The 16,178-nt window shown below is 44.6% G+C and overlaps 1 protein-coding gene across 1 annotated transcript in view; it reads right to left on the minus strand.

Moving 5' to 3' along the window:
• troap (trophinin associated protein) overlaps positions 1-15,578 on the minus strand; it is a 17,819-nt gene extending 2,241 nt beyond the window's left edge. The window contains exons 1-16 of the mRNA XM_063208204.1: positions 15,492-15,578; positions 14,769-14,851; positions 14,408-14,651; positions 14,110-14,293; positions 12,216-12,337; positions 11,233-11,287; positions 9,749-9,879; positions 9,342-9,396; positions 8,986-9,116; positions 6,605-6,659; positions 5,724-5,860; positions 5,255-5,309; positions 4,941-5,020; positions 4,650-4,748; positions 2,638-2,742; positions 1,005-1,590 (exon numbers count right to left, since the gene is read on the minus strand). Of these exons, the coding sequence (XP_063064274.1) occupies positions 1,005-1,590; positions 2,638-2,742; positions 4,650-4,748; positions 4,941-5,020; positions 5,255-5,309; positions 5,724-5,860; positions 6,605-6,659; positions 8,986-9,116; positions 9,342-9,396; positions 9,749-9,879; positions 11,233-11,287; positions 12,216-12,337; positions 14,110-14,293; positions 14,408-14,651; positions 14,769-14,830 (2,101 nt within the window). The 5' untranslated portion in view covers positions 14,831-14,851; positions 15,492-15,578. The remainder of the gene's footprint in view (positions 1-1,004; positions 1,591-2,637; positions 2,743-4,649; positions 4,749-4,940; positions 5,021-5,254; positions 5,310-5,723; positions 5,861-6,604; positions 6,660-8,985; positions 9,117-9,341; positions 9,397-9,748; positions 9,880-11,232; positions 11,288-12,215; positions 12,338-14,109; positions 14,294-14,407; positions 14,652-14,768; positions 14,852-15,491) is intronic.
• Between the last annotated feature and the right edge of the window lie 600 nt (positions 15,579-16,178).

The raw sequence follows: 16,178 nt of genomic DNA on the forward strand, positions 1-16,178 counted from the left end.
GAGAGCGAGAGAGGATGAGAGAATAAGAGTGCTAGATAGGTAGATATAGGGAGATGAGGGTGGCACACCTTATCTAAAAGCACCTCCAAGTACAACACGCAACTCACACACACTACACACTACACACACACAAAAGTGTTGTCACGACAGTAGATCCTGGGCTGATAACACATTTCAAGACCAGTTAGTTCAACACCAAACAAATTGACATTCTTGGAGTGATAGTCCCCTGAGCCGAGAGGGTTTTACTTATGTTGCGGAGACCAAAAGGTACAATGGATGTTCCTGATTCAAAAATGCAAATCCTACAAATCCAAAGGTAGATAACAAACTCAAAATATTTATCTGAAGTCGGCTAGCTGCTAGGGAGTGATTTCTAGCAGCATTTTCCTGAATCCAACTTTTTTTCTGCTGCCTGGAACCAACTTTTGGTCCCAAGATCATTTCTATTTCCAAACATTTTTGTCCCTTAATATTATTGAATTTTAGGGTTAAGTACTAGTGAATACAGTTACCAACCAACTTATGGAAGTGTTATATCATATACAGTAAAAGCAAATATTCAAGGTTCTCCAAAACAGTCTCTTCTCTCTACGACCCCCCTGCAATACCTCCACGACCGCCCAAGGAGTCCCGACCCCCAGTTTGGGAACCCCTGATGTAAAGCAAAGTAAATGGAGATGAAGGCGTCTTCAAAGAGGTTGGATATATAATAAGAGGAATCGAAACACGCCCACTCAATGCAAAAGCGTGTGCTCAAAATTTGGTCTCCTAAGGGGGCGTTGTCCCTCCTTCTTCTTCTCTTTTCGTGATTTTTGCACAAGACGTGCGCTACCGCCATCTACAGCGCTAAGGGGACTCCATTTATTCTCTACCTCAAGACTCCGAAGGTCTCCTAATCGAAGGTCTCCTAAAGGGGCGTTCACCCGACGTAAAGTGAATACCGGAAAAGAACCCGCCTGCTTTATCTCACTCTCATATACGATTCTCTGGCGTCTTCCTACCTCTCTTCTGGCAGAGCGCCATGGTGTTGCCAGGGGTGGCAGTAGTCCTGCCCACAGAGCCCACAGAGTCAAAGGCACTCTTCAACCCGGTTGGCAGAGGGGGCAGCAGTGAGTCCTGCTGCCTGGCGACTGGCGCCTCACTGGGGCACGGCGGGCACTGGAGCTGGGCGAGACTCGGGGCAGCCTCGGCATCGCAGGACACCGTGGATGGTGGTTGTGGAGGAGGGGTTGGCAGGGACAGTGGTGGAATGGCAGCTGGCACCGCAGTGGTAGCGCACGGGCCGGGTGGCGGAATCGAGGTGGGCAGAGAAAGGGGCACAGCGGCGGGCTGACCGGTTGGTAGAAGAGGGGCGGGCTGTGGAAGTGGCAGAGGAGTGGGCGGGGCGGGTGGTAGGAAAGCAGTGGTGGTCAGAGGAACTGCTAGCGGGGTAGGCAAGTCAGGAGGTGGCACAGGGGTGGGTAGAGCTGTGGGGGGTTCTGCAGGGGGTCGAGCAGGCGTCCCTGCCCCACCAAAGAGCCTCAGGCCTGAGCTGAGCACGATGACGGACTCCCTCTGGAGCGACTGGATGAAGGGCCTGTGGAGCACCTGAGGAGACAGAGGAGGATGAGGACGCTCAACTAGGGAAGAGGACTGCTGAGAGAGAGAGAGAGAGAGCACAAGTAGAAGATAGAAGAGAAATAAGTTATGCCTGTAAAATCAGCCCACAGTTCATAAATTCATCTTGTACAAAACCTGTGAAAGGGTCTGGTTTTGCGCCTGGAGTTGAAAAGATTGTTTTCAAATGAGAAAATGATACTAGAATTGTACTTTTGAGAAATACTGAAATGCACTCAAATATTGAAAGGCAAGAAAAAGCAAAAAAGCAGGCAAGGGAGGAAGGGAGGATGAGAGTAAGGATAATGGGATCATCCATTACAAGTAGGAACCGAAACAAAGCAACGTTATTTTTGGGCTAAGACATCAGGTGGTATAACTACAGCATATGCCCTTGAATTAATTAGTAAATTGGTAATTAATGTACTGCAAAGTATATGCTTAAATAATACACACACAAAAAGCATCCATATGATAGTGGCATTAGCTGTGGTTGCAGCACACTGTCGTGTGGTACTACTTAAGGCCAATTTATACTTATTGGCGCTGACGGTTGCAGAGCCTGTGCAACCGTCTGTGCGCGACCACACCCCCCGCGCAGAGGCTCTGCAACCGTCGTCGCGCGCCTCAAAAAAATCCTGACTACGCGACAGACGGTTGCGAAGGTCGCAGAGAAAAGGCGCTGTGATAGGTCGTCTCGATACTTCCTTCTTCTTGTGGCGGCACAGTTCTCCGGTAGTTGAGAGCCAAACTGTCAATATTCTGTGGAATACGAACAATTTCTTTCTAGTCTGTGTAAATAAATGAAGCTACAATGACTGAATTAGTAAGTAGCAAACAAACACTACATCAGTTTAGCACTCGCAGCACAATGCCTGCAGTCTGACTACTGTACTGTAGCCTTGTAGCTATGTAGCCAAATGTAGCTAACGACATGACACCTCGTGCGCAGATCTATAACATCAACAGTGGTTAGCGACCGTAAGCAACAGGCGCCGTTGCTGAACTATAATCTTAACTCCTCATTGATCCACTCACCTCTGCCTGAGACTCCGCTGCCTGTTGGCTGGCCTGAAGTGGGGCCTCGCCACTCTTCATCATCTCCTCCTCCTCTTCCTCAAACAGCATCTTGACCACCTCATCCTGATGACACATGTTCATAAACACACAATGGAAGACAGCCCAGAGGTCTAGTGTTCTTACCAGAGAGATTTGAAAAGAGAGAGGTGCTAAAGGCCAATTGCTTCTGGGGTCTAGTTTTGCAATGGGGTTAATACCCCTTTATGCATAGATGGGTTTTCTGCAAAGGGGCAGGATTTGGCTGGCTAGCTTCGCCGATTAGCAAGTCACCATTTTCGCATTTCCGACATCCACTTCGCTCCACTTCGCTCATGATGATTGGTGGGTGCGCAACCTTTACAGGTCTGTGGTTGGGCACCTCCATGCATCCAATGCCCGTCTTCCACATAGCTTTCTGATTAACCGTAAGTCAGACAATAACGTGGCACGTAATTGGCTGAGTAAACGACTCCATCTTTGAAGCTTAAAAATTTGTTCAATTTTGGCTGAATTCACTAGCTTAGCATTTCCTATTGGAATGACTGGAAGCGGGACTTATTCACACTCTCCAGTTCTTATACTACCTCCATGGTTTCCTGTTTACAAACATTCATGCTTTGAGGAGGGGCGAGATGCTAAGCAGCCAATCATGCGAGCCCATTTTTTGAGTGATGGCAGTTTCAAACAATCAGATGCAAATGATTTTCTTGGTCAGGAAAAAAAAAATCGTGCCCCACTGGCAAATGTCTTAAAACAAGTCTAAATAGTCTAAACATTTTCGTTCAAGTCTAGTTATTGGGTGATTGCAAAAATGACATCTTGGCAAGCTTATTTTGGTTTCTAGTACAATTCTTGAAGTGTAACCGCTACAATAGGTGTACATTCAATCATCCTCCTGTTCTCCCTTGTGAGGCCTGAAGAGGATGTCACAAGATGTAATGACTCTATCTTGCAAGCGCAATTTAAAAGGTATTTTTTTCCAAATCTTAGAAAATTCACTGCTATCAAATGTGAAATCCAGAGCATGTACCAAATGGAATCAGGATTTAGGTTGACTCACTCAATTCACTCCCATTCAAAACTTTTCCGAGTTAAAGTGATACTGTCCCATTTTCGGAATAAGCTCATATTACACCTCCCTTTGAGTTAAATTATTGAGTTTTACCTTTCTCCTGTACTTTCAACCATTCTCTGAGTACGGCATTGCACATTATTCCTCCATGCTAGCAGTTAACATTGAGTCCTATGAGACCAGCCGGCGGCTAGCTGGTCTCATAGGACTCAATGTTAACTGCTAGCTTGGAGGTACAATTTGCACTGGTGTTCTCAGAGAACGGCAGGAAGTACAGGAGAAAGGTAAAACTCAATAAATTAACTCAAGGGGAGGTGTAATATGAGCTTAGTATCACTTTAAGGCCCCGTGGACCGGAAGTAGAAGCGTGTGACATACAGGGGTTGGACAAAATAATGGAAACACCGGTCATTTTAGAATGCGACGTTTCATGGCTCAAGTAGACCAGCCTGTTGGCCAATCTCCATTAATTCCACATTGCATCAGTAAGGTAGAGTGTGAAGATTCAATTAGCAGGATAAGAGCACAGTTTTGCTCAAAATTTTGCAATGCACACAGCATTATGGGTGACATATTATTAGCAAGTCTTTGTGATGTGTCAAGGGCCACGGTAATGTCTGCATACCACCAAGAAGGACAGGATCCAACATGATTAACTGTGGATGCAAGTGGAAGCTGTCTGAACTCTCTGAAAGGGATGTTTGGGTGCTAACCCCGACTGTATCCAAAAACCATAGCACCACAGCCATCCAAGTCACGGTAGAATTAATGTGCACCTCAACTGTCCTGTTTCCACCAGAACAGTCCATCGAGAGCTCCACAGGGTCAGTTCACACGGCCGGTCACCCAAACATCCCTTTCAGACAGCTTTCTCTTGTGTCCACAGTTAATGAAAGCCACCTGCCCTCGCTCTACTCACCTCCCCCTGTGATGGCACGGGACTGGGCTCAGCCTCCCCCTTCAGGCACGGAGACGCTGTGAGCTTTGGCGTGCGTCGATAAGCAGACAGGAGCCGTTTCTAAGGTTTACACACACACACACAGACACACACACACACACACACACACACACACACACACACACAGACACACACACACACACACACACACACAATAATTAAAATGCAAGTGTGAAAATGGGAGGGAGTCTGGGGCTTCGCATGTAATACTGCCTTGTCAAAATAGATACTGGATTGGGGTTGTTCACTCACCATGGAGCGTGGCTGGGTGCAGGGGACTCTTTGAGGCGTGCCTTTCTGGGGGGAGACTCCGGGGCTTACTCGACCTGGGCCTGAGGAGGGCACACACACACACACAGCACACACAGCACACACACACACACACACACACAACACACACGAACAGACAGACAGACACGCACACACATGAAGACAGACAGACAGACAGACACACACACAAGCACAGCCACACACACACAAGCGGGCGCGCACAGACGTGAGCAAAGTCTGAGCAAACACTTGCAACTAAAGAGAAATCAAGAAAAAAATAAAACAAAAGATCTGACCTTTTAGTGCTTCACATTTTTCAATGCGGGGTTTTGTCACAGGAACCCTCTGTGCCTAGACACACACACACACACACACACACACACACACACACACACACACACACACACACACACACACACACACACACACACACACACACACACACACACACACACACACACACACACACACACACACACACACACACACAATTATTAATTAATTGTATTGCATACCATTTGTATAATTCATACAAAATACAGCTGACATTAAGTAGTTTGGGGGGGGAAAAAGCATATTGCACGTGATATCATTCCATAACCTTTGTTCAAACACAGCCATGTTCTTGTATTCACCGGTCCATAATCCATGTTCAAATAAAGTTGTGTAAACAGCAAGTAGAGTGAGAACTGACAACGCATCATTACATATATACACACACACAAACAACACACGCAATCATATATTACATGCTATATAACTGACTTTGTATAAGGAGGTGGTCCGGCCGGTAGGAGGGAGGGTTGCAGAGGAGAGGGGAGTAGCGCCCCCTGGCTGCACACCCTCGTTCTGCAGAATGCTGCGCAGGGCGGTGGGGTCGGGAGAGAAGGTCACCGCGCTCCCTGAAAGACACACGCATGCGTACACACACAGACACACACACACAGACACACACACACACACACACACACACACACACACACACACACACACACACACACACACACACACACACACAGACACACACAGACACACACACACACACACAGCTGAGCAAATGTCAGCAGACACTCACAGCCAGCCCTCTTAAAGAAGACAACTTTTGACCTTCTCATCATTTCTGTTAAAAGGCACAGTATGTACCCTGCTACATTTTGTTTACATTTATAAAAAAAAAAAAAAAAAAAAAATCTGTCCTCTCCAATATTTGTAAAGTAGCTATTTTACTTGGTGCTTGTGCGTAAATTAGCCTGCCTTTATACATGGGTTCGCCATGTTTGTAAACACGATGTTGCGAGGAGGGGCAAGGTGGCAGCCAACCACGTGACCGACAGCGGTTTCCAACAATCAGAGGTTGAGTTGTGCGCAGTCAGGTTAAAACAAAAATTTAAAACCCATGTATAATATTCCACAGTCATCTAATAAATGCAAGCAGAAAGCCCATAGCTAATCCATCGTGTCAGTTGCATTTCAAACAAACTGCAAGCATCCATCGATCAAATAATCTTTCCATCCCTCCCCGCTCTCCGTCGAGCATCCATGCCATCTTTGAAATCAGAATGATTGTAAAAACAGCATTGGATTTCCCAGGCTAGAAGAAAGCAGGGGTATCAGAGACACTTGGGGCCCCACTCCACTCCACTCACCTTTGACAGAGGAGGCCGTCACAGTGCGAGGCTTCGACACGGGCACTCTCTGGGCCTACAGCGCACGCATATGCGCACACACACACACACACACACACACACACACACGCACACACACACACACGCGCACACACACACACCATAGATAGTAATAGTGCATATACAGTTACAGCAAGAACTTTACATGGTATGTTAAGAGAGACAGAAATCATATTTCACTGCATTCTCTGATTTAAAATCAGATCAAACCTGTAGGGTCATTCCACGCCAAATCAACAAGAGCCTGCGCACTTAGGTCTCAAAAAAATCTGAAAATATTACCAAGTGTACCCATGGTACTTAAGAGAAGCACTGTAAATTTATTTGAATGTAAGATGTATACTCTCCGTGTTACAGCCAATTTTACTGGGGTAGGGGGGTTCCCATTTTGTTCACATTCTTTTTTTTGTCAAAGTTCACAAGCCCGTAGCTCAAGAACTAAACCATGTAGGAAGCTCAAATTTGGCATGCTGGTACATAGATAGGAATAGTTTGTTGCAAAACTGTCAGTTTTGGTCTGTATGATCCTGCATCGTCATAGCATTCCCTCAAAGATGATACAAATTGTACTGGAGTTTTTGGCTGTGCTCTGTTTAGGCCTTCAGAAGACATATTTGTGCCCAACATAGCCTCATGATTTTTCCCCTTGTAGATACAAATAGAAACAGTCCCATAAAAATCTATAAATAGAAAGGAAACCCCATCAGTGTTTGACCAGAAGACCTCACAAGTCCGACAAATCATTTTGGGTGTCATTTTCAGAGCACCAGAACACCTTGTGGGATTGTCCACAGATTTTTATTTTATATTTTTCTTCATTCTCCATGAAGTCTTCTTTTTAAAAATGCCAATGAGACTTGTCTTATGTGATGTTTTCTTTTGTAATTTCCACCCTGAACATGGGCAAAATGCAAAAAGAGAGCAACATGATTTCGATAACATTTAATGTAAAGACTAAATAATCAAATGCAAATTTTGCCCAGACATGATCACCCGAGAGTCCCTGTGCAGGGGTGCAGGTATCCCTTTCAATTTCAATGATTTCAGGAGCGTTCAATGTGGGAGCAGGTTCGCACACCAAAAGAGACAGTAGGTCAGGCACAAGGAGTCATGTTGTTACTTTTTTTGACCAGCAGATGGCAGCGGAAGAAACACATAGAAAACATATTGCCCTCAATGTGCATGTTGCCCATGTTCAGGTTCGAAATTACAAAAGAAAACATCACATAAGACAAGTCTCATTTGCATTTTTAAAAAGAAGAATTCATGGAGAATGAAGAAAAAAATAAAATAAAAATCTGTGGACAATCCCACGAGGGGTTCTGGAGCTCTGAAAATGACACCCAAAATGATTTGTAACACTTGTAAGGTCTTCTGGTCAAACACTGATGGGGTTTCCTTTCTATGTATAGTTTTTTATGAGAGTGTTCCTACTTGTCTCTACAAGGGAAAAAAAAAAAAGAGGCTATGTTTGGCACAAATATGTCTTCTGAAGGCCTAAACAGAGCACAGCCAAAAACTCCAGTACAATTTGTATCATCTTTGAGGGAATGCCATGACGATGCAGGATCATACAGACCAAAAATGACAGTTTTGCAACAAACTATTCCTATCTATGTACCATCATGCCAAATTTGAGCTTCCTACATGGTTTAGTTATTGAGCTACGGGCTTGTGAACTTTGACAAAAAAAAGAGTGTGAACAAAATGGGCACCCCCCTCCCCCAGTAAAATTGGCTGTAACACGGAGAGTATACATCTTACATTCAAATAAATTTACAGTGCTTCTCTTAAGTACCATGGGTACACTTGGTAATATTTTCAGAATTTTTTGAGACCTAAGTGCGCGGGCTCTTGTTGATTTGGCGTGGAATGACCCTGTACAGTTTAAGGCAATTTAGGATTATAAAAATTATTTCCACAGGCCAACATTTCCAAATCAAAGATTAAGGAGAGAAATAATTTTTCATTATGTTTTCAGCATTTTCATCAAAGTCAAACGTTTACATGCACTTCATTAGAATTTAAAAAATCTTAAAGTTTTGGATAGCTTTCGAAAAGTTGTTATGAATATTTAGCAGGAATGTTGACTGCATTTTGGGGGTCATGTGGAGGTCTGGGGGGTGGTACACACTGTGTCTGTGTGTGTGTGTGTGTGTGTGTGTGTGTGTGTGTGTGTGTGTGTGTGTGTGTGTGTGTCTGTGGGGGGGGGTTTACTACGCACAGTGTATATGGATGTGTGTCTGGCTGGGGGGCATGTGGAGGTGTGAGGGGTGGTATATATAATGTGTGCATGTGTGTGTGTGTGTGTGTGTGTGTGTGTGTGTGTGTTTACTACTCACGGTGTATATGGATGTGTGTCTGGCTGGGGGGCATGTGGAGGTGTGGGGGGTGGCTCCCCCTAGTGGCTGGATGCCCTCGTCTCTCAGGATGCTGCCCAGGGACGCCGCGTCTGGCACAAACGCCTCGTGACCTGCAACACACACACACACACAGCCACAGACACACACAGCTGGTTGATGTAAGCATTAACTGACAAGATACGATAGCATCTTGCAGGAGAAATACAAATAGTCGTTTTTGGCCACTTGAGCATTTCACACCATCCAACATTCAATGTACGAGACACCTACTGCATCTACAGGTAACATTATCAAAAAAGCAGTAACAATAACAACATTAGTTCTTCAGTACTGACCTGCTTTGGCTTCGGGCTGCTTCTTTTGTGTGCTCTTCACGGGCACTCTCTGAGGCTGAAATTGGACAATCATTTATATTTACTTTGAGCCAAATTATAATCAAACTATACCATTATAATCAACTATAATCAAAAATGTATATCCGTAACAAACTCATTCCTCAACTGTGTGTGTGTGTGTGTGTGTGTGTGTGTGTGTGTGTGTGTGTGTGTGTGTGTGTGTGTGTGTGTGTGTGTGTGTGTGTGTGAATGTGTGTGTGTTTGTTTACTGCTCATGGTGTATGTGGATGTGTGTCTGACTGGGGGGCATATGGAGGTGTGAGGGGTGGTATATATAATGTGTGTGGTGTGTGTGTGTGTGTGTGTGTGTGCGTGTGCGTGTGCGTGTGTGTGTGTTTACTACTCACGGTGTATATGGATGTGTGTCTGGCTGGGGGGCATGTGGAGGTGTAGGGGGTGGCTCCCCCTAGTGGCTGGATGCCCTCGTCTCTCAGGATGCTGCCCAGGGACGCCGCATCTGGCACAAACGCCACGTGACCTGCAGAACACACATTGTTTTTATGTATGAGTGATGCGAGTGCCAGTGATGAGTGATGAGGGTATGTGATGCAGTGACTTATTCAGACAAGACATTTAAGATGGAGGCTGGAAACTAGCCCTATGTCTCATTCCACGCAATTGTGTCAGTGCACTGATGGTTAGTGCACAGAGTGCACACAGTGCACTGAGGTCTTCAGTGCATAGTGTCGTGGAAAAATTTGAGCACTATGCACTGTGCCCTCGCTGGAAGTGACAGCTGAGCATGACATTAGCTCGCCAAAATATCGGTTGGCTACTGTTTACAATGCACAGCGTCTCCTGCTTGTATTTACATCTCCTTCACCCCAAAGGACAACCATCACACATAATACTTGGCTTGGCATGTAAAGGTTGGTGTCTCAGCAACATTACTTATAGAATTAGGAGACTGTTGACCAAACTCTTATTCTACTGAATTTAATGCCACGTTTCCTCCGTTTCATCGTCAACATGGCGGCCGTTTAGTGCGTGCAGTGTCCCTCATTTAAGCACCATTTCCGTTTCCGCCATTGTTAGGGGATCATCCGGGCTTTCAGTGCACAGACGCAAATTTTCAGCGTGAGTGCCCAAGGCACTGAAACACAGTGCCCGAAGTGCACAAGTGCGTGCATTGAGACACGGGGTAGTATTCGAGAGATGGGGAGGGGCAGGGCCGTTTATCTGGGTCTCCAAAGGCGGTCGCCCCTATAAGGCACAACGACCACACTGCCCTACAATTTCAGAACGCAGTACAATTCAAAATGGCAAACTGATAAAAAAGGCTTTAAAGTTTCCATTCTGGCCACGCAACAGTGTTGGAGGTAAAGTGGTGATGACACTTCCATATCATACTTTTTTATGGTGGAAATTTATGCACACAAGAAAAAAGCAAAAAACCAAACATTTTCATTACTTTTTAGCTGAAAGATCATTATACTGCGTTCTGTTGTGGTATTACTGTCTACACCAAAACCACGGTGTCAATGGAGAAGTGCAGTATAATGCGCGTTATACTGCGTTCTTGGCTAGTACGACGTAACCTCCTAAAACCAAAAAGCGCAGTATAATCAGATTTTATCGTTTTTTTTTCCAAAACGGGACCAAGTTGGACCAACATTTTTTAACTCAATAAAAAGAAGGTATTTTAAACCTGTAGTCTTGTGATGTGATGTTATGTGTATGTCCCGTCTTAAACGAGTCTTGCTCAGGGATGCAAAATGAATTTCAGTGTAAACTCATATAGTGTTCTCAGACATTTGCACTATCCCCAACTGTTGTAATAGAAAGCATTGACAATGGATGTCGGGAGAACCAACTTGTTGTCACCACTTACCTGTGTTGCCTTCTGGTTTTCTCCTTTGGGCACTTCTCATAGGCACTCTCTGGGGCTGAAAGGGAACAGAACTATTCACATTTAATTACATACATTTTTCATGTAACAACAACAGTGTCCACGATATGAAACTAACCCGCTCCATAGTTTTCCCTTGGATCTTAGAAAAACTTTCTGTGATCAATGTATAGTGTGTTTGGTTGGGCGGAGGACATTGTGAGACCACAGGTCATTTCTAAATCTGGTGTGTTTGTGGGGTTACTGTACTTGTACTCATGAGCAGCACTGACCTAGCCGGGGAACTCCCATGCTGCCTTTAGTCCTACACAATCGTTTCGATCTGAAAGACAGTCTGGCGAATGCGATGATGACTCATAACGGACAAGATCATGGTCCCTGTCTCTGTCCAATCAGAGAGCTGGACGGGTGTGTCATAATGGCCAAGCATTCCGACCTTTACACTGAGTGCGTATACATGCAGTTCAGTATCCGGAATATGATCGGGATATTAAGTATCCTGAATTTGCGCTGAGCATATAAACACCTCAGTATCCTGAATAAGCCCTTATTTGGGATACTGAGAAATCGGGATATGCTAGGTGGAGTATTCCGAAAGAAGCCGGGATACTGACGCATGTATACACCTTATCCCAAATACAGGGGCTTCCCATAGAACGCTGTTGCTGGTATCCAGGCCACACGCATTTGAAGAGAATTCTATAACGGCCAAGAATGTAGACTGGGATACAACGCTCTGTGCTCACATAAACACCTAATCCCGAATATGATAATAATCGGGATAAGCCTCATATTCGGGATACTGAACTGCATATAAACGCACTTAGTGTCTCTGTCCAATCAGAGAGCAGGGCAGTGTGTCATAATAGCCAAGTATTCTGCCCCCTACGGAATTTACTGTAGGCAGGTCCACAGACCTAATCTCACATGTGATTAGGTCTGGTGGTAACCAGGCAAGCACTGACCATATAGACGGAGGTGCCACGTCCAGAGGGGCGAGGGGTGGCGTCCTGTGCTCCGCTGGCAGCAGCCACCCCCTCAGACAGCAGGATGCTGCGCAGGGCAGACGGGTCTGGGCAGAAGCCATCTACGAGGAGAGGCGAGGAGAGGAGAGGAGAGGAGAGGAGAGGAGAGGAGAGGAGAGCAGTGGAGCAGAGAGGAGAGGAGAGGAGAGGAGAGGAGAGGAGAGGAGAGGAGAGCAGTGGAGAGGAGAGGAGAGGAGAGGAGAGAGAGGAGAGGAGAGGAGAGCAGTGGAGCAGAGAGGAGAGGAGAGGAGAGGAGAGGAGAGGAGAGGAGAGGAGAGCAGTGGAGCAGAGAGGAGAGGAGAGGAGAGCAGTGGAGAGGAGAGGAGAGGAGAGGAGAGGAGAGGAGAGGAGAGGAGAGGAGAGCAGTGGAGCAGAGAAGAGAGGAGATAAAAGGAGGAGGAGGGGTTGGGTTATGAGAGGAGATGAAAGGAGAGGAGAGACCAAGAGGGCAGTGGAAAGAACAAGATTAGTGAATTACCTTGACCTTAACTATTCCCAAATATGTGTAGTCTCCTTAATAAAATTGTATTATATATATGGGCTTGTTCATGCCTTAATTTTACAACGACAGAAAAAGGATGACGGGAAACGAGTGGGACAGAGATGGGGCATGGCTGAGAAATGAAACAGACTAGACTCAAACTGGATCCTCATGGGCATGCAAGCCTAAATGGCATTTTATTTCTTTTTATTGTTGTTGCTAACCGTTAAGATTCTCTGCTGTGCAGCCAGGAACTTATTTTACCCTGGCTATGCTGGCATGGGACCTCCATGTCGTCAGTAATCTGCCCTGATTGGCATTCACCTAGTCGAGGTGACTTGCGTGTGAAGTCCACATGTTTGCAAGGCAGTTCACTCTGTGCTTCAAGTAGGAGGCAGTGCTTTTTTATGTCTTGGGAAGTCACGTTAGATATTTCTGTCCATGTTGGTTGCCGAGCACTCATCCCCCCCTTTCTAAGACCAAGCAGATCACGCCGTGATCATACAAATAGATTTGTGGTTGCTGCTATGGTTTGGTGAGAACCAGGCAACTGCTTTACAGGCAAGCCCAGGTGTTTTACTGATAAAAAAAAGTAACTGACTCCAATGGCTGAGCATGATGCTCAACTTCTGTTATGCAGAGTACTTGGTACACTTCACAGACAAATTAACAAATAACAAAAAAAGTTTAAATCAAAAACTGTTGAAGGGTCAATGACATTTTAGTAGCAGCACATGTCAGGGTGGTGCAATGACAGCTAATACCACTATTGTAGAGCTGTTTTAAATTTCTTTTCAATGGATTATCTAAAGAAGCATATCCATTGAAGCACATCAATTATCAATTGCATTATTATGAGCATTAGCTGTCATTGTACCACGCCGTAGCCTAAAAAAAACACCATTGACCCATAAACATGTGGAATTGCGACAGTTAGTATATAGTTACATCTATTCAAATCTGGAGTTGTGTACATAATTTTTTTGTTACTATTTTTTTTTTTTAAATGGCTCCAGTTATGCGTCAGTTTGTAAGTACGAAACAGATGCAGCTTCAATGATACATTGGAATGCTGCATAGATGACAAGCAGAGGAATAACAGAGCAGTTGTCACATTTCGATTCAATGACAGCAACCTACCACCAACACTGTATTACATTACATTTGACAGATTACATTCATCTCGCAGATGCTTTTGTCCAAAGTGACTTAATGACTCCATGAATCGAGGACATAATCATAGCATACATCTCTTGCAGATGCAAAGTGCACAGGAATACAGAACAATAGATGCAAATGCCAAGTAGGGTAAGTGTTTTTTGTAAGTATTAGCTCTGTATCCTATCTGCTCACCTGTTGCTTTTTTGGCGTTGCTGGGTTTGCTGCCACTGGGGGTTGGTTGTGCGGTTAAATTCTTTGTGTCCACGGTGCCCCTCTGAGGGACCGAGGGGTTCTGGCCAGCTAGGCGAGTGGCTCTGGGCTGCGAGAAGTTGAACGGTTGAGGCTTGGTGCACTTCTTTTTCCTCTTGTCTTTGCTCTGAGGAACATTTACACAAAACAATGAGAAAATGATGCATTCAATAAAAAAACAGACATCAGAGGCATTGATAGTGGACTTTTGAACCATCTTTCAGCAATGTTGCGGACTCACCAACAGAGGTCTCTCTTCCCATTTCTTCAATATGCTGTCTGAGGTGGGTTGAGGTTGAAAGGTTTTTGCAAGCACTGGGAGTCTGCTGAGCCCTTTTAGCTTGACTGTGCTTGCAGCTTTCTGTGTGGAAGTAGAGGGGTCCTGGTTTTCACCTCCTCGTTTGGAGCCATGTTGGGCAGTATTGACTTTAGAGCCCTTTACACTGCCTGTGGCCTTGCATTGTTCGTTGTGTGGCTTTAGGATTCTTTGGAGGGAGAGAAAACAGAGTGGTTCTGTTGAATAAAAGGCATAACTATGTGCACATGGTAATGTATGATTAAAGAAACTTTAAGTAGAAACATAGCTTGGGGCTCAAACTGACCCAGAAAGGCCTTGGTGGGGTCTGGCGTGGTTCTGTTGACGAAGGGGTGAGTTTGACGCCATTTGAGTGCAGAGAATAGTTTACTGTATGGTAGAAAAGGTGACACAGTTAATGTAATACAGATAATTTGGAGAGAGGGGAAATAGAAGAGTTTTATGTTACGATACCAGAGATGGTGTTGGGCATTTAAATGGCAAGCAAGCGAATGCCAGCAAGCAAGCCAATGGCAGCAAGCAAGCTCGAGCTCATATCAAGCATTTCATCCCGTTTCCCACACAATCAGATAAGTTATGATAGTTAACTTAACAATCAACTTTTCCTGTGCTAGCGTTTGTGATCGTTATTCCTTAAACTTTTATAATTTTTGGATATGCATATGAGCATAATCAAAGCAAGGACTTGTTGTCTCCGACTTGGCAGAGCCCACGGTGTGTCCTACAAAAACGTTCCAACTGACATTCGAATCCTCCACCAAAATGTCCTTCAGACAGCTAAATTGTTAGCATGCTAATCGACTCCAATTTACAATTAATTCGCTATCGTGTCGATTGTTTAATCTGCCCAAATTACCCTTCATTCAGTTCCGAATTATTCATCCATACGAGGACACGTCTCCCTCACCCAATACCATATCATAATAGTCTACTCTTACAGTTACAGTCAGTTTCAGTAGAGTATAATAGGGACTGCAGAATGTTATAATAGTTGTATTATAATTCTTACCTTTAAAATGACAAATTATGAGGCCGCGAAGTGTCTTTTTGCACTAGTGGCCAACACACTAGTAAAGTCTTCCGGGGTTCACAACGATTTGTAAAAAGCACAACTTTTCATTGGTTGAAAAATAAATGACGTAAACCAATGGCTGCGACTTAACACAACTACACGAAGAGGATTGGCCAGCAAGTAATTCTGTCATATAAACATAACCATGGAAACGACGCAGGGATTTATACCACGTGATTTCTTTACGGTCAATTTGCTTCAACGTTTTGTACCCCAAAAACATCCCCATCCTGCCTTTTGGTGGCATTTCGCCTGAACAGCGTTCTTTCTTTTTTTGTAGGACAAATTTAAGTGAAGCAGAGGATTATCAGTTTGTTTCAAAGTCAACCCAAATTGCCTAAGGTTAACCAAGGCCACGCTTTGTCCACCATAGAGTAGGCCTAGCAATAGTAATACAATAGTAATAGTAATAGGCCTAGTAGGCCTAATAGTAATAGCAGAGAGGATTTATAGGTAGAAAGGCTATGGTAATAGTAATAGCAGAGGTGGAAAGAGTAGCCTACAGAAAATCTGTAGGCCTACTCAAGTAAAAGTATGCTATCTTTACTTTGCCTAAATCCTACTCAAGTAGGCCTAAAAGTAAAAGTACCTATCTAAAAATCTACTGAAGTAAAAGTAGAAAGT

The sequence above is a fragment of the Engraulis encrasicolus genome, chromosome 10, assembly GCF_034702125.1.
Source record: "Engraulis encrasicolus isolate BLACKSEA-1 chromosome 10, IST_EnEncr_1.0, whole genome shotgun sequence".
Classification (NCBI taxonomy): Eukaryota; Metazoa; Chordata; class Actinopteri; order Clupeiformes; family Engraulidae; genus Engraulis; species Engraulis encrasicolus.